The sequence below is a fragment of the Glycine soja genome, chromosome 3 (genome assembly GCF_004193775.1).
Source record: "Glycine soja cultivar W05 chromosome 3, ASM419377v2, whole genome shotgun sequence".
Taxonomy (NCBI): Eukaryota; Viridiplantae; Streptophyta; class Magnoliopsida; order Fabales; family Fabaceae; genus Glycine; species Glycine soja.
Genome location: NC_041004.1, coordinates 35,249,012 through 35,274,252, shown reverse-complemented (window position 1 = coordinate 35,274,252; position 25,241 = coordinate 35,249,012). Strand labels below are relative to the sequence as shown.

At 32.5% G+C, this 25,241-nt stretch overlaps 1 protein-coding gene across 3 annotated transcripts; it reads left to right on the top strand.

Moving 5' to 3' along the window:
* The first annotated feature begins 500 nt into the window (after positions 1-500).
* LOC114406586 (beta-amyrin synthase-like) lies at positions 501-24,811 on the top strand. Of its 3 annotated transcripts, none has more exons than XM_028369338.1 (17): positions 502-617; positions 921-1,174; positions 1,902-2,087; positions 12,193-12,282; positions 12,537-12,734; positions 12,814-12,898; positions 13,010-13,176; positions 13,269-13,460; positions 13,576-13,689; positions 13,772-13,891; positions 14,192-14,314; positions 14,419-14,517; positions 17,631-17,687; positions 17,791-18,159; positions 18,258-18,338; positions 18,485-18,568; positions 24,544-24,811. In XM_028369338.1, the coding sequence occupies exons 2-17, from the start codon at positions 974-976 to the stop codon at positions 24,664-24,666; spliced, it is 2,289 nt and encodes a 762-aa protein (XP_028225139.1). In that variant the 5' UTR covers positions 502-617; positions 921-973; the 3' UTR covers positions 24,667-24,811. The 3 variants fall into 3 exon arrangements, 2 of the variants coding, with proteins under 2 accessions (XP_028225139.1, XP_028225140.1); XM_028369339.1 differs by having other exon boundaries at positions 547-622; XR_003665453.1 differs by lacking the exon at positions 24,544-24,811 and having other exon boundaries at positions 501-617; positions 17,791-18,158; positions 18,256-18,338.
* The last annotated feature ends 430 nt before the right edge of the window (positions 24,812-25,241 follow it).

Sequence of the window (25,241 nt, the reverse complement as noted above, 5' to 3'; positions counted from 1 at the left end):
GTAGATAAAATCCATTTAATGCACATTAGAATTGATTAATTGAAAATTGTCTAGCATAACATTAATTAAAACAACTAGAATAGACCAACCGTTGGGCCTATATTTATTTTGATGAAATATCTCCACTGTTATCTAATGATTCACGTATCTTATAAAATATATAGCCTTAGAGAAAGCGAAACGTGTTACAATTCTATTGGCGTTGCTAGCTGTACCACAAAAGTTCTTTTAATGCTGCGTATTGACAATTAACCAACCCATTTAACTAGAAAAATGTTGATGGTACACTAAAAAAAGCGGGGTGTATAAGTGTACATGCATGTTGCCTGGAACAATCCTATACAAAATCATTCAGACGTTTGGTAGTTAGTGCTCATTGATTCAATATGAAGTATTTAATAAATTATATTAACCACTCAAAAATATAGAATTAAATAATTATGATAATTAAAATATTTTCAGCTTCAATAATTGTAGTCTGTTGATATAGTAATTATGTGGTATAAATAAGATCAAATGGAACGGCTCTCTCCTCATCATATCTCGCATGAAATATACCAGGTTTCGTGTTTTGTGTAGGCGTATAAGAATTGAAGCTGTTTTGTTGGGAGTTGGGAGTTGAGTGTGTGATTCACCTGCTATTTAATTCATGTTTGAATTAAAGTTTACACACTTATGTTTGAGTTAAACATAGATTTGAGGACAGATTTTAAAAGCAACCTAAGTTTTGTATTTACAAAACTGAGCTTCCAGAAGGAAAAAAAAAAAATCAATTTGCTAAAGTTATTTTAGGATAACTAACTAAGCATGTCAAGAAATCGAGTTTATTCTCTAAAAATATTTTCAACATAAGAAAAACAATACTTTTTGAATGGTTAGTAAAACATGTCTTTAATCAGTTGCTTCGTATTTTCATGCAGTTAGGTGCATCAATTGACTGTGGCATTATAGCATATTAAGAGAAAGCAACAAAATGTGGAGGCTGAAGATAGCAGATGGTGGAAAAGACCCATACATTTTCAGCACAAACAATTTTGTAGGAAGACAGACATGGGAGTTTGATCCTGAGGCAGGAACTCCAGAGGAACGAGCTCAAGTTGAAGCAGCTCGTCAAAATTTTTATAACAATCGCTTCAAGGTCAAGGCATGTGGTGATCTCCTTTGGCGTTTTCAGGTACCAAACAGTACCTAACAAATAATTACTTTTCTTTCAAGTTTGCATTTTACATCTCTAGTGTCTTTCTTTTTTCATGCATGAACACTTTCTTGTTGTGACATCAAGCCATTGGCCATCACTGGTCTTTCTTTTATCCAAAACAACAACAAAAAAAGTCCTTTCATAAACATCAAATTTAATCCTCAACTCATTCTCCTTAATTTAATAATAAAGAACATATATACTCATGCACAGAGATGCTTCTATTTTTTAAGGAATAAATAATCATATTTATACTATTCAATAGCAATTTAACTTTAAAGTGAGTTTTGTAAAAAGACAAGTTAATCATGCTATTCACTATTTAGTTAGAGCATCACGATCTCATGCTTGGAACCATGTCCTCGACAATATCCCTATATCCCTACTTGTATTGCTTCTTTGATCGGTAATGGAATGCCATAAATTTATTTCCCCTACATAACAATTCAACTCTTAGATTCAATTTCTTTTTTTAAATAAATCACGTCCACAAAATTTAATATAATTTTAAAAATAACTGTATTCTCATATATAATTTTTTTAATATAAATAAACTTCAATTGTAAAATCCAATATCTATAAATATTTAAATTTAATATACATAATCATTATAATAATATTTCATTATTTAATATCTGTGCTATTTTATTTTTGCCATCTATAAATATGACTAATTTTCACTTATGTTTCCCGCCACGTGTAGATTCTGAGAGAAAAAAACTTCAAACAATCAATACCTAGTGTGAAGATAGAAGATGGAGAAGAAATAACATACGAAAAAGTCATAAGCACGTTGAGAAGAGCCGCACACCACCTATCAGCATTGCAGACCAGTGATGGCCATTGGCCTGCACAAATTGCAGGTCCTCTGTTTTTTCTGCCTCCTTTGGTAAGTACTAATTAATTACTCAATATTAATATAATTTTTATTTTATTTAACCATTTAACGAAATGTTTATCCAACTTTCCATCTGGTTAAGAAAAATCTGTGCATTTAGAATCACGGAATAAGAAAAAGTCAAAAATGATAAATTGATTTTTCATCATATTACATTTATGAATTTTTGCTTCAAAATTAAATAAAATAGTTATAATTTTTATGACTAAAAATTTGGAAAGGGATATAGCAATTAAATGTAGTTGCATGAACTTGTCAAAACTAGACATGTTTACTCCTTTGTCTTTTGTTTACGTTTACTTTGAAATATCCTTATTTTAGTAAATAGGGTGTAAATTGATTTGTTTTTTCAAATGTCATTTTTTAAATACTAATTATTCTTCTATTTATAATCTAATTCACCAAAAAAATTTAATTTAGTTGATAATTATAAATTTGCTTTAAATTTATACTCTCTATATCTCTAATTATGAGACATAATTGACTCATTTATGCTTATTAAAAAATTAAAAAATTATAGTTATAGTATTTCTCCAAATTTATAATTAACTTTATTGAGAACCTACTCAATATTCATCTTCTCCCATCTCCATAGGAGAGGTAAAGAATAATTTAGAGTATTTTAATATAAAAAAATAATTAATGTACAAAAGAAATGAAATGAAGTCTTATAATAAGGACACAAAAATGTGTTGACTATTCCCTCTAGTCTCAAATATAAGGAAAAAAACATATTTACTTGGTCTTAAATATAAGAAAATTTTAATTAACTTAACCTTTTTTAATTTTACTATCTATAAAATACTATTCATTTAATTAAAATGTTAGTTTCAATGTCTCTTTTCTTATCCTTGATACCAAGTTTCAATAAAAGATAAGTTAAAAAAATATTTTTAATTAAAATTGATACAATTAAATATAATTAATTAACATTATTAATCAATGTGTCATATTTTTTTCTTATATTTGAGATCAGAAAAAATATGTGTTATAGATATGAATCAAAAGGGTATACTTTTTCAAACATACAATTGTCATTAATTATTAGTGTTTCCCTCTCTTATAAATAGCAAGTCAAATATAACTTTAATCTTTTCTTATTCAATTAAAATATTTGAGTTTAAAAATAATTAATGAAAGAAATATAATGAATTGGATCTTTTAAAAAAACAAATAAATTTGAAAAGTTTGTTCTGGTAAATAGGAAGCTAGTAGGTTACAAGTGTAGTATTAATTGCTTATGAATATCAAATTTAGAATCCAAAGAGTTAACTTTTAAATATCATTATTTCAAATGTTTTGTTTAAATAGGTTACAAGTGTAGTATTAGTTGCTTATGAGTTATGAGTATATGTGGAAGAAAATTAATGAAACTTAAAATTTGTAATGCATCAATTATTTTAAAATATCAAGAAAAAATAAAATATCAATAATTTTAATACAAAAAATAATATCCGATAAATTAAAAATAAAATAAAGCCAAAAAAATAAACAATTTAGATAATATTATTGTGCTGAAATTCAGTCAATAAAAAGTAAATTTAGGCACGTTCACAGGTCCATTTGAATGGAGTTTAGGAGTAATAATAATTCGAATAAATCATATTTAATTGATTTTAATTTTTTTTATCTAATAGCTCACTATAATTTCACCAAGCTTGTATTAGAATATCTGAATTAAGCACAAGGGATGCCCAATTCAAACACAAATTACAGATGAGATTAGGCCTCCTAACACAAGGCATAAAAACAAACCAGTAAATGACATTAATGCACTATCCTGCCTATACAAGGGATAACCACTTCGACATAACAAACGGTGCTTTGCAATACAAACTCATATGTTATATCGATGTAATTAGGGGTGTTGAAAATGGAATCAAATTAATTTTAAATTTTTAAATTAAAAAAATTTAACTAAAAACAGTTTAAATAAAAAAATTGTATATTTTTGTATAGTTTGACTCGATTTTTAGATTTTGTTATCAAAATCAAACCAAATTGCACATTACAATTAGATGGATTTATTTAATGGATGTGTAGCATATTGTAGATAATATTATTTAAATTTTATAATGGTTATAGTATGTGATTTATAGTATATTTTTTTCTATAATAATTTTATAATAATATATAATTTTTGTTGTGGTAATTAATAATAAGTATTGAATAATTTATTATATTTTCTTTTCTTATATGATCAAGAATCATATTTTGTTTTCATATGTTAAAAAAGATATATCAATATGTTAAAAAAATAGTGTTAAATATTAAGTGATGCATAAATTACTATTATATTGTAAAAATAATTGGTAATATCATTTTATAATAATGATAAATAAATGTGAAAATAATTATTTTCAACTAAAATATGTTAAATAAAATTTAATATAAAATAAAATTCATTTTTAAAATAATATAGCATAATAATTATATAAGTTTAATTGATAGATTTTAAATTATTTTAATAATTAAATTAAAAAATAAAACTATCAAATCAAACTATAAAAGATTAGTTAAATTCGATCTGAATTTGATGTTATATTTAAACTAAATTAAAGTAAACCGCATTTTTATTTTATATTTAATTTGAATATTTTTTATTTAAAAATTGAATTAAATCGCATCATAAACACCCCTAATGTAATATACCAAACCACCAAACAATATTTTTCCATATAATATCACCAAGATTAACGAAGTTGGTTGGCCCATGATAAAATAAAGCATGAATTATATATGTATTGAAGAACTTTATCCTTAATCATTATCTTTTTGTAATATTAGCTATTTGCTCATAAATAATCAATATAGTAATCAAATCAATTCAAATGTATGAAGAAAATCTAACTCAATTGTTGGGACTCAGCCTACCGAAACTACTCTTGATGCAACATTAAGGATTTTTCACTATTTAACGTTATTCTGATTATTACCTTCACCCGTTAACCTACCCTAACCATGATCCCTGATGTGAAAGAGCCTAAAGTACCTAATTTCACTCCTAATCCCTTAAGAGCTACGTCAAATAATTTGCTTTAAGAATAAAGATGCATAAATAAGGCTAAATAATATCATTCTATCCCTTGACACAGATTACCTAGATGTTCTTTGCAAGTTCTTAGGAGATAAACATTTTCCAATGCATAAACCCTATAACACCACATGAGCATGGGTGATCAAACCATAAACATGATATTAAGCGCAAAAAATAGACAATAATATCAAAATAGCATTAAATAGATGGTTAAAATCATTACATCAAGAATGTTTGATTGTTGAGCTCCCAACAATGGGTGGTTTACCCTCTCTTTATCATGAGAGACTTACTAATACAAAAAAGAAACAATAGGTGTGGAAGAAAAGGGAGGAAAGGGTCCCCAAGTGAGTGGGTTCTCCCTTTTCTCTCGTACCCTAACTCCTTATTTGGTCCCAAAAAAATTGTTTTCTGGTTTCTTCCTTTTTTCCTTTAAAACGCACTACAATCATGTTTTTTGTCATTGATCGTGCGCTAAGCCTGCATGTGCGCATTGAGCGCACATGCAAAGTCCAGCTGGCATAAGTGACCGCGCGCTATGCCGCCAGATGCGCACTAAGCCTGGCCTCCAAGTTGGCTTCTCGCGCTGAGCGGTTGTTGACGCACTGAGCGTGCTACTCCAATTCTCCAACCCCCTTCTTAACCTTCTATTGTGTCTCTACAAAAAAACATACTACCAAAGATACTATAAATTTATCAATTTAAGCATTTATTAGATAAAAACTCAGAATATGTCAAAATCCTAATGTTTAACACAAAAAGAAGGAATACAAGGTGGAAAAATCAGATAATTACAACATTTACGTATATATAGAAATTATCAAACTCCCCCAAATTTAAAGTTTTGTTTGTCCTCAAGCAAAAGTAAGCAAAACTACACTAAGTCGGGTTAATGACAATGTTTAGAATGTAACCAACCACAATAACTGAGATAATTGCATACTTTTCAAACAATTTCAACTTCCAACCCTCAAGTTCACACTTGTCATGGTTTTCATGATGGAATCATGCAAAGAATGCACTCAGAGATTGAAATAGGTTGGCAAGTATGGCAAGTATCAAAGAAAGATCAATTATGTTTCACTCCTCACAAGGCTAGTGTTTCTTTGAAGCACACAAGTGTTTTAAGTTATGTGTGTTTCATTTAAACTGACTGAAGTTATAATTCTTATATTTACAGATCATCTCATTCAATGTTATTGCACACACACAATATGGATCACTAAGAATTTTATTAGGCTTGTAACGTGGTTGGGCTAACAAGAAATCATGGTTTTTTTTTTTTATTCAAACACTTAGGTTTTAGGAGAGCACTCTCTCATTTCCTATCTACTTGAAATACCACTTTTTTCAAAACCACCAACCTTTATTGTCATGCCACACTTAATAGCACACAAGGATTCCTTGGTAAACATTTGCTTCCAGCTCTTATTTCTCCATATTTTGTTTTTTTATTAGTTTTTTTTAGACTACCACAGAATGTCATTCTGGTTTTTTGTATAATTGTTACTATATATCGCTGCAACACAAGTTTTCCAAGGCACTCCCCCAAATTTAGGACAAATTTGTCTTGATCCATAACAGTGCTTTCCTATAACCTAAGACACGGTGCACAATAGTAGTATCTGCATTCATCTCAAGGTTCAATGACAAAATTCATTCACATTTAGACTCTAAAGGGTGCAAGGGATTCAATCATTCATTAATAGTAATTATTTGGCTAAGTGACTGAAATTAAAATAAACAACAAGGCCTTGATCATATCCACATCACGTATGCACTCAAGCAATTCAAGAATCATGCAAAATCGAGAAAATGAAATCAGTCGTTCTCTTGCAATTAAGGTGCACACAACTCACACGTTAATGTGAAGCATTTAGTTTTTCATCCATAATTTCCTGTCATGCAAGCTAACCAACTCACTCATGCGCATTTAATTTACAAAACCATCACTCAACAGCATGTGCTCACTCAAAAATTGAAAATTTCACAACATTAATAACCAGTACGCAATGTCTCAGTCATGCAATCAATTCAACCAAACATGCCTCAAAAAGTGTTAACTATCAGAGTTACCCAAAATGCATCATCATGTCTTTCATGAAAAATTAAACATAATAAAGAATTCAAATTTAAAAAGTAACAAAAAATGAAATAAGGCATGAGGGAGTGGTGTGCTAAGCACACATGTGCGCTCTTAGTGCTCCATAAAACAAAACAAACATAAATGCACAGTGGGCTTAGTGCATAAGTGTGCGCTAAGTCTACAGCGTAGGAGACACACCAAATTAAAATTACAAGAAATTTTGATTTTTTTTGGGCTGACCCCAAACTTGTGCGCTAAGCCTAAACTTGCACACTAAACCTGAACTTGCGCGCTAAGCCCAAATAATTAAATTGCAACTCCAGAGATATTATTGGACTTAACACGCCATATGGGGCTTAGCGAGTTTTGCAGGAGGAAATTTCCTGCAAAATCCGCTTAGCGAGCACCATAGGCTTAGCAAAAATGCATGCCTCGCTTAGCCTGGGCCTGCACTCTTAGCCCAATTCGAGATATTACAAAACAAAGGGGTTTTGGGGCTTAGCGCGACATGCAGGCTTAGCTAGTTGCCCATTCGTGCTTAGTCTGCACTTGCGCGCTTAGCCCAAATACAAAATATTTCAAAACAGGGAGTCCTTTGGGCTTAGCGTGACATGCAGGCTTAGCACAACTATCAAAACATCATGTGCGCCTGCACGCTTAGCCCAATTCGAGATATTACAAAACAAAGGGGTTTTTGGGCTTAGCGCAACATGCAGGCTTAGCTAGTTGCCCATGCGTGCTTAGTCTACACTTGCGCGCTTAGCCCAAATACAAAATATTTCAAAACAAAGGGGCTTAGCGTGACGTGCAGGCTCAGCGCAACTATCAAAACATCCATTATGTGCTAAGCGCACACACATGCACTGAGCGCATAACATAATCAAACAACAAATAATAACAAACATCTGCACTCAAATTAACTAACACAAATATTCAAAGAGTCATGGGTGATCAAACCGTAAACATGATATTAAGTACAAAAAAGAGACAATAATATCAAAATAGCATTAAATAGATAGTTATAATTATTACATTAAGAGTGTTTGGTTGTTGAGCTGCTAACAATGGGTGGTTTAGTCTCTCATTGACATGAGAGGCTTACTAATACAAAAAGGAAACAAAAGGTGCAGAAGAGAATGAAAGAAAATGGAGGAAAGGGTCCCCAAGTGAGTGGATTCTCCCTCTTCTCTTGTGCCCTAGCTCCTTATTTGGTCCCAAATGCTGGTTAAGCCGCCAAAGACGCGCTAAGCCTGGCTTCCAAGTTGGCTCCTCACGCTAATTGGTTGCTGACACACTAAGCAAGCTGCTCTAATTCTTCAACCCTCTTCCAGGCCTTCTGTTGTGTCTCTACAAAAAGAATATACCACCAAAAATACTATAAATTTACTAGTTTGAGCACCTACTAGATAAAAACTCAGAAGATGTCAAAATCTTAATGTTTAACACAAAAAGAAGCAATAAAAGAGGAATAAATTAGATAATTTTTGTGTGATTTAATTACCACATTTATGTATACATAGCAATTATCAATAACTAATAATATATGTACTTGGTAATTTTTTAGGCATGTGAAACAATCTCACTTACTTCCTCAAATTTCCCAAAGTCTTGCAACATCAAATTAATGCAGTGAGCAGCACAAGGAGACCAATGTAACTTAGGAAACTCTTTTTCCAATAACCTACCAACAACAACATAATTTGAAACATTATCGGTTAGAATGTTTGAACAACATCTTTTGCAAGACACTCTTCAATGGCTTTGTCATAATTTTCTACAATTTGCTTATTTTGCAAGACACTCTTCAAGCTAGGTTGAGCTCCAGGAGTTTTTCTAGGCATGAAACAGTCATCTACATGAGGAGTGTTCTTCCCCTTTTGAGACTAGGAAAAAACTAGTGGTTTTGGAGTTCCTCTTAATTCCTTACCTATTCTCATAGGGTCTTCATCCATTTCAAATGTGTTACTGTCCTAAGATTTTTCCTGCACTTTTCTTTTCTTTCTTTTTTTTTCAAACTGTTCAAGTAGTTGCTTCATTTTATGTTGGACATCAGTAGGAACTCTCTTGCAGGCCTTTACTTGGGCTTCCAGCCAAGTGAGCCTTAAACCTATTAATAATACCTCCCTTAACCCGTTTATCACAATAAATACACATCATTGTCACTTTTGTAGCACCCTCATTAATTTGTTTACAATGTCCCCAAGCTGGATCATTTTTCTTTCTAACATTCTGAGAAGTATTTGGAGTGGATGATGCTTGAGATGATGGGGCTTCAACAGATAACATCTTCAAGTCTAATTGCAAACATTAGCAATCAAAGAAATTCCAAATAACTAAGGGTATGTTTGGTTTGCATTTTCATTTTCTATTTTCATTTCTTGTTTTCATTTTCTGAAAACTGCTTTTATTTTCAAAAGATTAGAATTCTGAAAACATGTTTGGTTTGACTTCTTATTATCTGCTTTCAAGAAATAAAAACACTGAAAATACGTTTTCAAAAGGAAATGTATTTTTAGATTTGTTTAAAATTACATTACTTGCCACCGCATTTTTATTTTACCCAAAATGAGGTTCCTAGTTTCAACTGAAAACACTAAAAATGATATTTTATTGTTTCCATTGAAAATGATATTTTAGATTTGGGAAAATATTTTCATTGAAAATGAAAACAAAAATCCAACCAAACACATTTTCATCATCATTTTCTATTTCCAGTGAAAATGAAAACAGAAAACAACCAAACCAAACACCCCCTAAAATTGTAAAAAGACTAAGTTAATTATGAGTTAGTGATCATATATGGTATTGAATTCCAAATAAGTACATTAACTTAGATTCTCATACATCAATAGCTATTACTATATATTAGACAATTATTATCAAATATCAATAACAATGAGTGAATGACTACAAGAATAGACACAATGAACTAAACTAAGTGAATTTACTAATCTCAGATTCTCAACAAAATTAACTCAAATAGCAGTTACTACCTACTACTTACTAGAGTCTACAACTCTACAAGAATAGATAATAGTGGCATTATAAATAAGCATAAGTGCATTACATATTTACATTAATGAATTTACAAACATTTGCAATTGAAAAATGTCAAATATCAATTGAATTATAATTTATAAATAAGCATAACAAAACACGAGTTTTTTCCCCAAAACAATAACACCAATGCATAAAATAATAAAAGCATAAGCAAAAAAATAAAGTTAAAACTAGGTGGAGGAGAAATGGAGAACTCACCACCGAAAATGAGACCCAGGTGCGACGACAAGTTGCAAAGTGCTGACCCAAGTGCACGGCGTCGAGGGAGTTCGTGGCTTCATGCGACGATTTGCAGACCCAGTTGGCAAGTGTGTGGTGACCAACAAATTGCAGACCAAGTGCAGTGGCGAGCTCAAGCATGAAGAATGAAGATGAAAATAAGGGGTCTCTGGCTAGTTCGAGTAAGACTGAGATTTTTAGGGATAGTGACAAACACTCAATCTCAAATGCATTATTTTGTTCTTTTTGGATTGATAATGAGACATCAAAACAATGTTGTACAAGTGGTCCAATTTTTTTTTATGTGCACACTGCCAGTTCGGGTTTGTAAAACCGGTCGGGTCATTGGGTTCCCTCAAAACTGGTCAGGTTTGGCCGAGTCATCCCAAGCCACATGCATGAATAGACCAATAGTGAAACCGACTTGGTTAGATCACTGGATCCCGGTTGGACCTGTCTGACTAGCAAGGCCGAACCAGTTTTCATAACATTGTTGTTACTGACCCAAGAAAATTTTACACACGAACATAATCAAACATGGATTATTTCGCTAAATAAATCATTTTCCTACATGTGAATGCAATGAGAACTTATACCTTTGCACCAACCCTTTGGGTTAATTAATTTGGTTGAGTTTGATAAGTTGTGAATTCATAGTTTAAATTAATTTAATTACTTCAATTTAAATTAAAAAGATATAACTTACGTGTAGCTTTTTAGATGTTTTTCATATTGTTTTTCACTAAGATATGAATTTATAGACCTAATCTATCTCTAATGCAAACTTCCCTTACATAAATTATTGAGATGAAGCTTTAAGAGTACAATAGGAAAAATAATTATTAATTTCTTTATGTCAATTCTACTCAATAAACATTGTTTTAGTGTACTCATATTTTACTCTTTTGAAAAATAAAAGTAATCACTTTTGGTCTTCTCTGACCAAATTTATAATATATTTATAGCATGTTTGGTTTTGTGGTGTTATGTGATATTTTACATTAAGTTAGAACTAAATAATTATAGTTTTCACTTTTTTTTCTTCACTAGAATTAATTGATGTGATTTTATGCTGTTCTAAAAGGGTGTCTAAACATATTGTTAATTTTTAAATTATTATTATTGCATATAGTTATATTAGTTGAAGTCAAATAATAAAAAAATAGTTTATGATGCATGTTTAGAATATATCAAATTGTGAAACAATTAATTTTAATTTCTTTAAAAGTATTTAAATAAACTAAAATTAATAGAATATTAAGTAATAAATTAGTAAAAAGTTACTAACTTCATTCTATTTTTTATGGAGCTATTTTTTTTTGGTTTATGGTACTAATATTTTATTAAAGATTGAAATATGGATTTATTCAATAATAAAACAATAGAGTTTGTCAATTTAAGATATACTAGACCATTAAATGAACATAGAAATTCGAAGTTTGGAAACTTTGGTATTTGTACATAACATTGAATATGGGACACTGATTAAGAATAAAAAAATTCAATTAATGTTTGGTCATAAGTAGTTTCTTTTTTTATAAAATAATTATGAAATATTAACTAGGACATAAATTTAAACATCATATACGAAACTGGACTCAAATCCATTAAGGTAATTAAAGATTAATCATCGATAAAATTCAACTAAAACAACATTAATCGATATTAATTTTTACTTATTCAAAACATTGCAGGTTTTTTGTATGTACATTACAGGGCATCTTGATTTGGTATTCCCAGAAGAGTATCGAAAAGAGATTCTCCGTTACATATACTATCACCAGGTATACCTATTCAATTTCAAGATTCATTTTCCCAATCAAGCATGATTATATATATATATATATATATATATATATATATATATATATATGTATAGAGAGAGAGAGAGAGAGAGAGAGAGAGAGTTGTAACATTTTTTGTTTTCAAAATTCTTGTATCATTTAATTAACTTGTTGATGTATATGCGTGAAGTTTAAAATTTGTTCATTGCAACAAAGAATAATTAATATTGTCCATTTTGTTCTTCAATTTAAAGAATGAAGATGGAGGATGGGGACTACACATAGAGGGTCATAGCACCATGTTTGGTACTACACTAAACTATATATGTATGCGAATTCTTGGAGAAGGGCCTAATGGAGGTCATGAAAATGCATGTGCTAGAGGAAAAAAGTGGATTCATGATCATGGTGGTGTAACACACATCCCTTCATGGGGGAAAACTTGGCTTTCGGTATCACATTCAGTTTTACATAAATATAAATACACAAACTAGCTAGTATGTATGGTTTAAATGGATCCTACTCTTGTAGATACTTGGTGTATTTGATTGGTGTGGAAGCAACCCAATGCCCCCAGAGTTTTGGATTATTCCTTCGTTTCTTCCTATGCATCCAGGTTGAGTTTATTTTATTTTATTTTGTCACTCTTTATTCAACAATATATGTTTAAATTGTTGAATATACGATGTTTAATCATTGAATCTCATTTTCACCATAATTATTGTAGCTAAAATGTGGTGTTATTGTCGATTGGTATATATGCCTATGTCTTACTTATATGGGAAAAGGTTTGTGGGTCCAATCACACCACTCATCTTACAATTGAGAGAAGAGCTCTTTACTCAGCCTTATGAAAAAGTTAATTGGAAAAAAGTGCGTCATCAATGTGCAAAGGTGAGAAAACTAATATTTAATCAATCGCAATGTGTGTATGTACACATTCTCTTTATCATGAAACTGATAATTGTTCATTCTATCTATCACAGGAAGATCTTTATTATCCTCATTCTTTGATACAAGACCTAGTATGGGACAGTCTATACATGTTTACTGAGCCACTACTTACTTGTTGGCCTTTCAACAAACTAATTAGAGAAAAGGCCCTTCAAGTAACAATGAACCATATTCATTACGAAGATGAGAATAGTCGATACATAACTATTGGGTGTGTGGAAAAGGTAGGTGTCATAACAATAATGCATTAATTTGATTGTTTAGCCTTATGAGAAAAATTAGTTTCCTCTTCAAGAAGGAAACTCATTCAACTATGCTAAACATGTATATGTTTTTCAGGTTCTATGTATGCTTGCTTGTTGGGTTGAAGATCCACAGGGAGATGCCTTTAAGAAGCATCTTGCAAGGGTCTCAGATTACTTATGGGTTTCTGAAGATGGAATGACCATGCAAGTACGTCTATGTGTGTTATTATAACCATTAGGATGTATTAGTTAATTAGTTAATTAATTAATCACTTACGTATATGATGTAGAGTTTTGGTAGTCAAGAATGGGATGCTGGTTTTGCAGTTCAAGCTTTGCTTGCAACTAAGCTAATTGACGAAATTGGCCATTCACTTGCAAAAGGGCATGATTTCATCAAGAAGTCTCAGGTGTGCTTAATTTTTATGATAAGTACATAAAAGAATCATAATTCTCCTATAAGGAAGGTAAATTCCCCAGTGAATATAGTTTATTCAAATTATGCAATTCATTAATCAACCAAAAAATTTATTACTTACTAACTAATTTGTCTGACTAACAATATTAATTATAACTAGTATAATTATAGTATTCTAATTGCAATGCATATTAATTTATAATTGACTATTAAGTTAGTGTTCATTAGATTACTTAAGAGTATGTTTGTTAGCTTTACATAGTAGTAATGAATTGACATTCTTATTTCAAAGGTGAGAGACAACCCTTCAGGAGATTTTAAGAGTATGTATCGTCATATTACTAAAGGGTCTTGGACATTCTCAGATCAAGACCATGGATGGCAAGTTTCTGATTGCACTGCAGAAGGTTTAAAGGTATCTGACAACTTAGCTCGTGAAAAATCAATTAATTTAATAATAAGCTTTATCAATTACAAATATATGTTAATATAACTAATTAAAGTTCTTCTGTGTTTTAGTGTTGTCTTCTTCTATCAAAGTTGTCACCAGAGATTGTGGGAGAAAAAGTGAAACCTGAAAGATTTTATGATTCAGTCAATATCTTGTTGTCACTTCAGGCAAGTACCATTAAATTTGGATAGAAAAACTAAACACAGAGATTTGGAAGGAAACTCATCAAACACAAAGAAGACAAATAAAAATTTGCTTTGATGTATATTACATTTAAACATAACACTATAAGTGTTACAGTAAGTTGCTTAAATTTAAAATCTATAAAAGTCTATTATTGAACAAAGCATTAGAACAATCATGACTCATTTTACAAATATGCAAAAGTTAACATCGTTAACCTACAACTAGCTATTTTTTAACACAAGCAAATTTTACAATTCTTACAAGAAATTTAACCTACAACTAGTTATTTCTTAACACAAGCAACTTTTACCATTCTTACAAGAAATTTGGAATTACAAAAACATCAAAAAATTTAGATGTAGTTTTTGGAAAAATCTCAATTTCCAACAAATTTAAAGAAATGTTTGTTGGAATTTTAGGGGATCCTTATAAAATACCAATATAACCACTAGGAACACATTATGTTAGATTATCAAGAAGAGTTTTAGGAATATCTGGATCCATAATGATTGATCAAATAAATACAGTGAAATCTGAATCTGTAGGTGATTTATGATCTCTTAGGATCCATTACGGAATGTCGTAGAGACAATAGATAATTGGCTAACAACGTAACATGTGGCTTCACGGTTCTTCCTCAACCGAAACTTCTTTATTCCTCAATAAGACATTCATAATTCTTCAGATGGGGAGAAGAGAAACCATGTCTGATGACTCGGTATATTGGGGACCATAGCATTCTTATAGCGTGTTAACGTAATAGGGTTCCGATTATTCCCTAATGGACCAACACTGACATTTGCTCATTTAAGTCCATATCATCTGATTTAGTTTTCTAATGGGCTCACTTAATTTGATCACATAAAATAAAACTCACTAATGACATATATCTAATATGATTGTCTTATAATATTATCCAACATTAATTATTAGAATAGAAAATTCCAACAATCTCCCACTTGGTCCACATATTGTAACGATTATATCAAAATCCTTAAGCGTGCATCCATATGCTATTTACCTTTAGACTTCCACCTTAATAACTTGGTCCATCTCATGTATCAATAATGGAATCACTACGACTTTCATCACTACAACAAATGTAACTAAACCTCAATGACCACCACATCAATACACTCAGTCAATGACATAGGTCAATATGGATAAGCAGTATGAAAATTACATGTAATGTGATCTCAGTCATGTGTATTTCCAATTGGTCCAAACTTTATTCTTTATAGAGATCAATCCAAACAAAACATAAATATTGCAAACAAAACAAGCTTATAATGAAATGATAAACTTCAACTTTATTTCTGCAGAAAATCCAAACAACAAAATGTTTGTAAACCATAAGATATAGAACATAAGCAAGAATTTCACTAAACTAAGGTACTATCAAGAGCAGTATGCTCATGAAAAAACTTTAAGTATCAAACCTTTAGTAAGTAGATCTGCTAGTATGGAATGAGTCCCTATATGTTCTATACAAATTTGTATTTTCTGAATTCTTTATTTAACAACCAAATATTTTATATTATCAACAAACTTTTACTTGGTTGAATCCTTAATAAGACCGTTAAGATATTATCTCAATAAACACCTGATGGCTTCTTAATGTTGGCAACAACAAGCAAGCTAGTTACAATAATTTAGCTGTAATAAATTATAGTATGATGTCTCAGAAAAAAATATTAACTCCACCAATATGGTTAAATAAGGATCCTTGTGTGGAGTGATTGCTATTAAGATATTCCATAAAAATCAAAGTTAGAATACCCAATGATCTCTAAACTTCTAGACTTTCGATATGAAAATATGTAGTTTCTTGTTCTCTTCAATTAGCACATTATGTGTTTTACTACTTTCTAGTGATGCATACCCAGATTACTCATATATCACCTTAGGACTCCCACTAAAAATTATTTTAGGACAATAATAAAAACAATTAAAAAATAAACTTAAGCATACATGATAAATTGCAATATAATTGTTTTGCAACAATAAACCCCAACACAATGCCGGGAAAAAAAAAAACACTCGAATTCAAACCAAATATCCAATATGACAATATTTGAATTTACCGACAATTAATATGTGTTGTGTCAAAAAAATAGGGTTCATAAAAACAAAGCAATTAAGGTATAATAAGAATCAAATAATGTTAAATCCCAATAATCAAACAGTAATGGTGACTCTGATACCACTTGTTGGAATTTTAGAGGATCCTTATAAAATACCAATATAACCACCAAGAACATATTACGTTAGATTATCAAGAAGAATTTTAGGAATACTTGAATGCATAATGATTGATCAAACAAACACAGCAGAATCTCAATCCTTAGGTGATTTCTGATCTATGTACTCTTCTTAGTATTTGTTACGAAATACGATAGAAACAACAGATAACCAGCTAACAGTGTAACTGGTGGCTTCATGATTCTTCCTCAACTGGAACTTTTTTATTTCTCAATAGGACCTTCGTAACTCTTTAGATGGGGAAAAAGAAACAATGTGTGACGGCTCGGTATATTGAGGACCATAGTCTTCTTATAGCGTATTAACCTAATAGGGTTCTCATTATCCCCTAATAGGTTAACACTGACATCTACTCATTTAAGTTTATATCATCTGATTTAATTGTCTAACGGGCTCACTTAATTTAATCACATAAAATAAAGCACACTAATGATAAATAACTAATATAATTATCTTATAATATTAGCCCACATTAATTATTGGAATAAAAAATTCCAACAATATTAATGCTATGAAATATTTTATAGAAATTTGCTACACATTTCTTATAGCAACCAATTAATGTTGATGATGGACTCCTTTTCTCAAATCCAACATCGCATCATTTGTTCAAGATTGGTGAAATTTGTTCTGTACCATGTTGCAATATTCACTTAAATTCATGGCCATGTGCTTTTAATTAATAAATCAATCAACTAATTGCCCTTCTCTTTGTTACTTGATCTTTTATCAATGGGAAAGTAGGGATTGTGCAAAAGACTTTGGTAATTGATTTTTTTACTTTTACTAATTGATTTTCATTTGACACAACTACATTTTTTTATTATTGTAGAGTAAAAAAGGTGGTATAGCAGCATGGGAACCAATAGGAGCTCAAGAATGGTTGGAAGTAAGTATTATATTAATTAATAATGCAATATGTACATATTCATCGGTTGATAAAAATCCATTCATCAATTAATAAACTAATCAATTTTTTCATTAATTTTCAGTTACTCAATCCCACTGAATTTTTTGAGGACATTGTAATTGAGCATGAATATGTTGAGTGCACTGGATCTGCAATTCAAGCTTTAGTTTTGTTCCAGAAGCTATATCCAGAGCATAGGAAGACAGAGATTAAGAATTTCATTGTCAATGCAGTTCAATTCCTTGAAGATACACAAACAACCAATGGTTCATGGTATGGATGTTGGGGAGTTTGCTACACTTATGGCTCTTGGTTTGCACTTGGTGGTCTAGCAGCTGCCGGTAAGACTTACACTAATTGTAATGCCATTCGCAAGGCTGTGAAATTTCTACTTACAACACAGAGAGAGGATGGTGGGTGGGGAGAGAGTTATCTTTCAAGCCCAAAAAAGGTTTGTAATTGAATTGTTGTTACTAAATAATTACTCTTTAACCTTAGTTGATGATAATAATAATTGTAGTAATGTCTTTTTTAATGAAAACAATGCAGATATACATACCTCTTGAAGGAAGTCGATCAAACGTTGTACAAACAGCATGGGCTCTTATGGGTCTAATTTATGCTGGACAGGTTTGCTTTTTATGTGTGCGTGTTTGTGTGATTATAGGTTCACTTCATCGTGATTTAAATTTTAAAATGTTTTCTTTTTGTTGTTGTAACTACAATCAAATCTTGTAATAAGTTTTTTCCCTTTATTTTTAAATTTCTATGTACAGTCAGAGAGAGACCTTACTCCTCTTCATCAAGCTGCAAAGTTGCTCATTAATTCCCAGTTGGAAGAAGGTGATTGGCCCCAACAGGTGCATATCAACCTTTGATATTGATAATAGATCTTATTTAATAAACTTATTTAGTGATAAATTAAATAGGATCTTAAAATATAAGACACCAAACGTGAAGATTACTAGGGATAACGCTTATGTGCAATAATTGAGATACCTTAGGTGTTTCCAAATTAAAATTAAAGTTTCACCTCGCTAAAAGACATTGAAAATTGGTACATGTTACCAATGTGAAATTATAATTTTAATTGCAAAATAATCCAAAAACATACAATACAACGCCTAAGTTTTTTCGACAAGTTATCTCTTTAAAATTTCGGTTGAGTTAATATACTAATCTATACCTTGTACAAGATAAATATTTATTTTATATAATTAAATTTAATATAAATAATAAATATATATTATAATTAAAGTTCATAATAAATTAATTAATATATTTCAATATATGAATTATATTTTACATTTATCATAAACAATTTAAATTATATTATAAGGTTATTTTATAACTTTTGGTAATTTCTTTTAGAAAAAACTATTAAAATTAATTCAATTTAGAGGCAGGGAGAAAAGATGTTTATTGAAAGAGATACAAAATTACTAAGATAAAATGTACAAATAAAGAAGAAATAAAGAAGAAAAAAGTGTAGTTTGAGATGGTCAAGAGAGGAAAGTTTTGGCTAGTTGCAAGGATAATGCATGAATTGTACATTCAAAACACAGAAAAGAGAATGCCGAGAATGTTTAATTGAGAATCTCACTCTTCAAATTGTGTAGTCTAATTTATAATATAGGAATAAATTAAATCAATAAAAAAAGGAAAATACAAAATTTAAATGTCAACAAAGTTGAAATGTATACAACAATAAACTTGCAATTCCTATGTAATACAATCTAATTATTTACCATTTCAATTTGATGTTGATGTGAAAACATTAAATGCTCATAAAGGAGAGAGAGAGAAGATGACGCTGTTTACACATGTGAGTGATCAAATGACTGCATGAATCATATTGTAGCTTACGTGAAGAAGCTTTTATACAATGGAAGAAAAAGAAGGTAGTGCGAAAGCTGGTTGTTATACCAGAAAAACAGAAAACACTAACTGCTTGTAACTAATAACTGAAAATGCTAACAGACTCATGCTACTCATATACTTGATATGTGCTAAGAGCCCCCCTCAAGCTGGGAATGGATATTCAGCATTCCCATCTTGGAACAGAGATCTTGAAACAAAGAGGGTGAGAGTGGCTTCGTAAAAATGTCAGCTAGCTACAATTGCGAGGAGATAGGAAGCAGTTTGAGGGATCCTTGATTCACCTTATCACGCACGATATGACAATCGATTTCTATATGTTTGGTTCGTTCGTGGAAGACGGGATTACAAGCTATTTGAATAGCGGACTTATTATCATAGTATAGGGTTGTGGGCTGAAGGAAGGAGACCTGAAAGTCTTGCAGAAGGTACGTGAGCCACTGAAGCTCACATGTTGTAGACGCCAAGGCCCGATATTCCGCCTCTGAGGAGCTTCTTGAAACAGTAGGTTGTTTCTTCGAACGCCAAGAAATAAAGGATGAGCCGAGATATACCGAGAAGCCGGTGATGGAACGCCTTGTATCGCGGCAACCGGCCCAATCGGAGTCACTGAAAGCTTTGAGTTGCAGAGGGCCGTCGGCCGCAAGAAAGATGCCCAAACCAGGTGAGCCCTTGAGATATCATAAGACACGAAATGCTGCTTGTGAGTGAGCTGAAGTAGGGTGAGCCATATATTGGCTGAGTTGTTGAACGGCATGAGTGATATCGGGACGAGTGTTGGTGAGGTAAATGAGTCTTCCAATCAGCCAGCGATATGAGGAAGAAGAAGTTTCTGATAGAGGAGTGCCCATCAAGGCTGTTAATCGGGTGGAGTAGTCCATGGGAGTTGAAGCGGGTCGAGAGGCAAGCATGCCTGAGCCGGATAAGATATCCAAGACGTACTTACGTTGAGATAAGTGAATGCCCTTGTTATTGCGAGCAACTTCAAGACCGAGAAAGAACTTCAAGGTGCCAAGGTCCTTGATGCTGAAAGTTTGATCAAGGAGGTTTGTGATATGCGTGATGGTGTCGAGATTGTTACCTGCTATGATTATATCATCAAAGTAAACGAGCACAACAGTGGTATCACTGTTATTGAAGTGGAGAAAAAGAGAATGGTCTGCTGCAGATTGGCGAAAGTCGTGAGAGATGAGGAAAGAAGAGAGCCGTGTGAACCATTGGCGGCTTGCTTGTTTCAAACCATATAATGAACGTTGAAGTCGGAAAACTAGATTGTGATCATGCACCTGAAGACCTGGGGGAAGAGTCATGTGTACCTCTTCGTCAAGGTCGCCATGAAGAAATGCATTATTGACGTCAAGTTTCCTAAGATGCCAATTGTGAAGGGCAGCAAGAGCGAGAAGCAATCTCACAGTGGTGAGCTTAGCCACGGGAGAGAATGTATCAAGAAAGTACAATCCTTCTAGTTGTGTGTATCCTTTGGCTACGAGACGCGCCTTGTATCGTTCAACAGTACCATCTGCTTTATATTTGATCTTATATACCCAGCGACATTCGATAGCTGTCTTGTGTGGTGGTAGTGGTGTAAGGGTCCATGTTTGATTCTGTTGAAGAGCTTGTATTTCTGCCTGCATAGCCTTAATCCAACAGTCAAATTGGGAAGCCTCATCATAAGATTTGGGTTCAGTGTTTACCGATATTGACATCACGAAGTGTTTATGGGAAGGTGAAAGGCGGGAGTAGGATAGGACAGAATGTAGAGGATACCTAACTCCACGCGTATTGGTATCAGCTTGTGAAGTGAGTGCATGGTAGTAATCTTGGAGATAAGTGGGTGCCTTTTTTAGTCTCGTGGAACATCATAGAAAAGGAGAAGGTATATGTGAGGATGAGGGATTGTCATTGGGTGGAATGGGGTGTTCAAAGCTGTCGGGATTATTGGAGAATGGGAGAGATGATATAGAAGTAGGAGGGGTGGATGATTCTGGAGTATCAGGGAAGAGAGGAAAGTGGTCTTCATAGAAAACAATGTTACTGGATGTGGTTATGCTATGGGAATGGAGATCATATACTAAATATCCTTTGGTGTTTGGTTTGAAACCTATGAAGATGCATGGGTGGGCACGGCGGTCGAGCTTTTGTCTGTGAGATTTGAGAGTGCTTATGTAGCATAGGCAACCAAAAACCCAAAGGTTCGAGATATCACAAGGGCGTGTGTATAGCTGTTCATAGGGAGATTTGTTATGGAGGAAAGGAGTAGGGATGCAGTTGATCAAATATGTTGCATGAAGTAATGCAAAACACCAAAAATTAAGAGGAAGATTTGCTTGAAATAATAGAGATCGAGTAACATGCAAGAGGTGTTGGTGCTTTCGTTCAACGATGCCGTTTTGCTCAGGGGTCTCTATACAAGTAGTTTGATGTATGATTCCCCTTTGAGCATAAAAATCATTCATAAGAAACTCAGCACCATTATCACTACGTATGATTTTAATGGTTTTATTAAATTGCGTTTGAGCATATGTAACGAATGTGATAATGAGTTTTCGAGCCTCAGCTTTTGTTTGCATTAGATAAACCCATGTAAAGCGAGAATGATCGTTTACAATGGTTAAAAAATAATGATGCCCATGCATAGAAACCTTTGAATAGGGTCCCCATATATCTATATGTATGAGATCAAAAATGCTTAATGCATGTGAAGTGCTTGATGAAAAGGATGATCGTTTATGCTTTGCATAGTGACACGTAGTACATACAAAGTTCTTATTGTTATTATGCAAAGAAGGATAATAAGTTTGCATGACTTGCAGCCTTTCTATAGAGGGATGACCCATGCGAAAATGCCATAAATCTATAGGGATGACATTACATTTTGGATGAATAATGGTGGAGCATATGGTTCGTGAGTGTGATGGTTTTAAGATGAACTGGTAAAGCCCATGACTCAATTCAATTGTACCAATCTTCGCTTTGGTGTTGGTATCCTGCAGAACACAAGTATTAGAGGAAAAGATTAACTCATAGTTGTTTGTGGAAATAAGTTTGGATATGGATATGAGATTAAAGCTAAAAGAAGGTATGTATAGAACATCGTTCAATATAATGGAAGGGGTGAGGTGTACTGTTCCTAAGTGAGTAGCATGAACTTCGTGTCCATTTGGTAACTTAACCATAATAGGATTAACTTGATGATATGAGTGAAAGTTGGCCAAAGAAGAGGAGACGTGGTCAGTGGCTCCTGAATCTAATATCCAGGAGGTAGATTCTGTGGTTTTGAGAGAAAGAATCGTACCTGGTGAGGTGTTAGTGGAGCATGAGGATATGGATGCAACCTGGGATTGGGTAGGGATTGAGCCTCCCGAAGATGGCTGTTGTATTAAGGCGAGCAAAGCTTGATACTGCTCAGGTGAAAAACGAACCAAATCATGAGACTCTTGTCGTTGCATTTGATCACTCGTAGCTTTTCCTTCTATGATGTTATTTACTACTTTGTTGTTGCCAAACTTGTATCCTGGGGGGTAGCCATGCTTCTTATAACACACATCAATGGTGTGTCCCATCTTCCCACAATGGGTACACGTTTTCCCGTTTCTGTTGTAGGTTTTGCTTCTTCCTTCATAGCTTGTGGGTACCCCATGTTTCTTGTAACAAACACTTTCGGTGTGACCAATTCGTTCGCAGAATTCACAAGTAATCTTGACGGCATTAATGGAAACATTTTCTTTTGATTCAATACTGAGATTTGAAAAGGAGTTGATACCTGATAGCTGACATTCTTGTTGGGCTACATAGGAGAAGATCTTTGGTATGGTGGGCATGGGTTCCATGAGCAACACGTGAGATCTCACATTGTTGTATTGCTCGTTTAATCCTCGTAGGAATTGCATGGCTCGGTCTTCTAATTTCCGTTGGGCAATGATGGTAAGGACTGAGCATGAGCACTTGATGGTGCAAGAGCAAGTGGGGTCAGGTCTGAAGTTCTCAATTTCATCCCATATGATACGAAGCTTTGTGAAGTACTCCGTGACGGAAAGGGTTCCTTGTTTCATTGATGAAGCTTCTTGTTGAAGGTCCGAGATTCTCAAGAGGTCTCCTTGCGCATATCGTGACTTCAAGTCATTCCATATTTCCTCAGCTTTGTTCATCCACAAGATGCTCTGCCTGATCGCGACCGATACTGAATGCACTATCCACGATACTGCCATATTATTGCAGCGACTCCACGCACTGTAGGTTCTATCAGTTCTCAGAGGTTCTGGTGCGTTCCCATTTATGAATTCTACTTTATTCTTGGCGCTTAGTGCTGTGACCATGGACCTGCTCCATGAGTGATAGTTGCTTGAGTCTAAAACTGGTGATACGAGAGCCACTGCTGGATTCTCGCTTGGATGGAGATAGAGGTAACTCTCCATATTTGGTGTTGATTCGTTCATAGTGAATAACGTGAAGAGAAAGAAGAAATAAAGCTTGGGTATGAATGCGCAGCAGAGCTCTTTATGAAAAGAGCTCTGATACCATGTGAAAACATTAAATGCTCATAAAGGAGAGAGAGAAGATGATGCTGTTTACACACGTGAGTGATCAAATGACTGCATGAATCATATTGTAGCTTAAGTGAAGAAGCTTTTATACAATGGAAGAAAGAGAAGGTAATGCGAAAGCCGGTTGTTATACCAGAAAAACAGAAAACGCTAAGTGCTTGTAACTAATAACTGAAAATGCTAACAGACTCATGCTACTCATATACTTGATATGTGCTGAGAGTTGATGTGAGAGTTGGATCGCGTGCTTCAGTTTCCTATGTAAGAAAAATTGAAATATAGATTTCAATATTTTGATTATTTTTTAAAGATCTATCCTTAATTGTATTTTGTAAGCAATATGAAGAATGATGCTCCGGATTCAGTTTTTCTATTTCTAATTATTATTTTTTGTGACTTAATTGATCTGGTAGGAAATCACTGGAGTATTCTTGAAAAACTGCATGATGCATTACCCAATGTATAGAAATATTTTTCCAATGTGGGCTCTAGCTGAATATCGTAGGCGAGTTCCATTGCCATCCACTGAAGGTTAATTTTGAAAAGGTGTGTGCATAAAAGGGCAAAGACATATCAATGAGGAATGGGGCAAGAAGCACCCATTGTCTCTTACTTGGACTCTATTGATCTGTAATTTTGAAGCTTGCTTTTTATTATAAAATAAAAAATTATTTACGCACACAACTGGGTTGAAGAACTTTTTTACGAAAATAGGTAAAATAAAAAATTATTTATGTAAAAGGTGCATGTATTATGAAAAATATTTAGTGACAAAAGTGGTTTTACTTTTTAATTATAGTTGATAAAAAAAATTACTTTTTATATTGGTTGTAAACGTGATTGATTTACATTAGTTGAAATTATAATTGACATCGAAAAGAAAAATTATTCATGTAAATAGTTTTACGTAAATAGTTTTTTAATTTTACCTATTTTTGTCAAAAAGCCGGGTTGAAGATGTTGCCTATCAATTAATTAAAACCTCTCATAATTAAGAGCTAATATCCAGAGTATACTTCCAGCTATTTGAATAAAAATTTGGTAAATTTCTAAAGGGAAAAAAATAGAATGGGGAAAATAAAATCAAACAAGTTGTGCAATCAAGCTTAAT

Coding starts and splice junctions, on each gene's coding strand:
- LOC114406586 (XM_028369338.1), top strand. CDS start 974: ATGTGGAGGCTGAAGATAGCAGATGGTGGAAAAGACCCATACATTTTC. Junction 14,315..14,418: donor GCACTGCAGAAGGTTTAAAG/GTATCTGACAAC, acceptor TCTGTGTTTTAG/TGTTGTCTTCTTCTATCAAA. Junction 14,518..17,630: donor ATATCTTGTTGTCACTTCAG/GCAAGTACCATT, acceptor TTATTATTGTAG/AGTAAAAAAGGTGGTATAGC.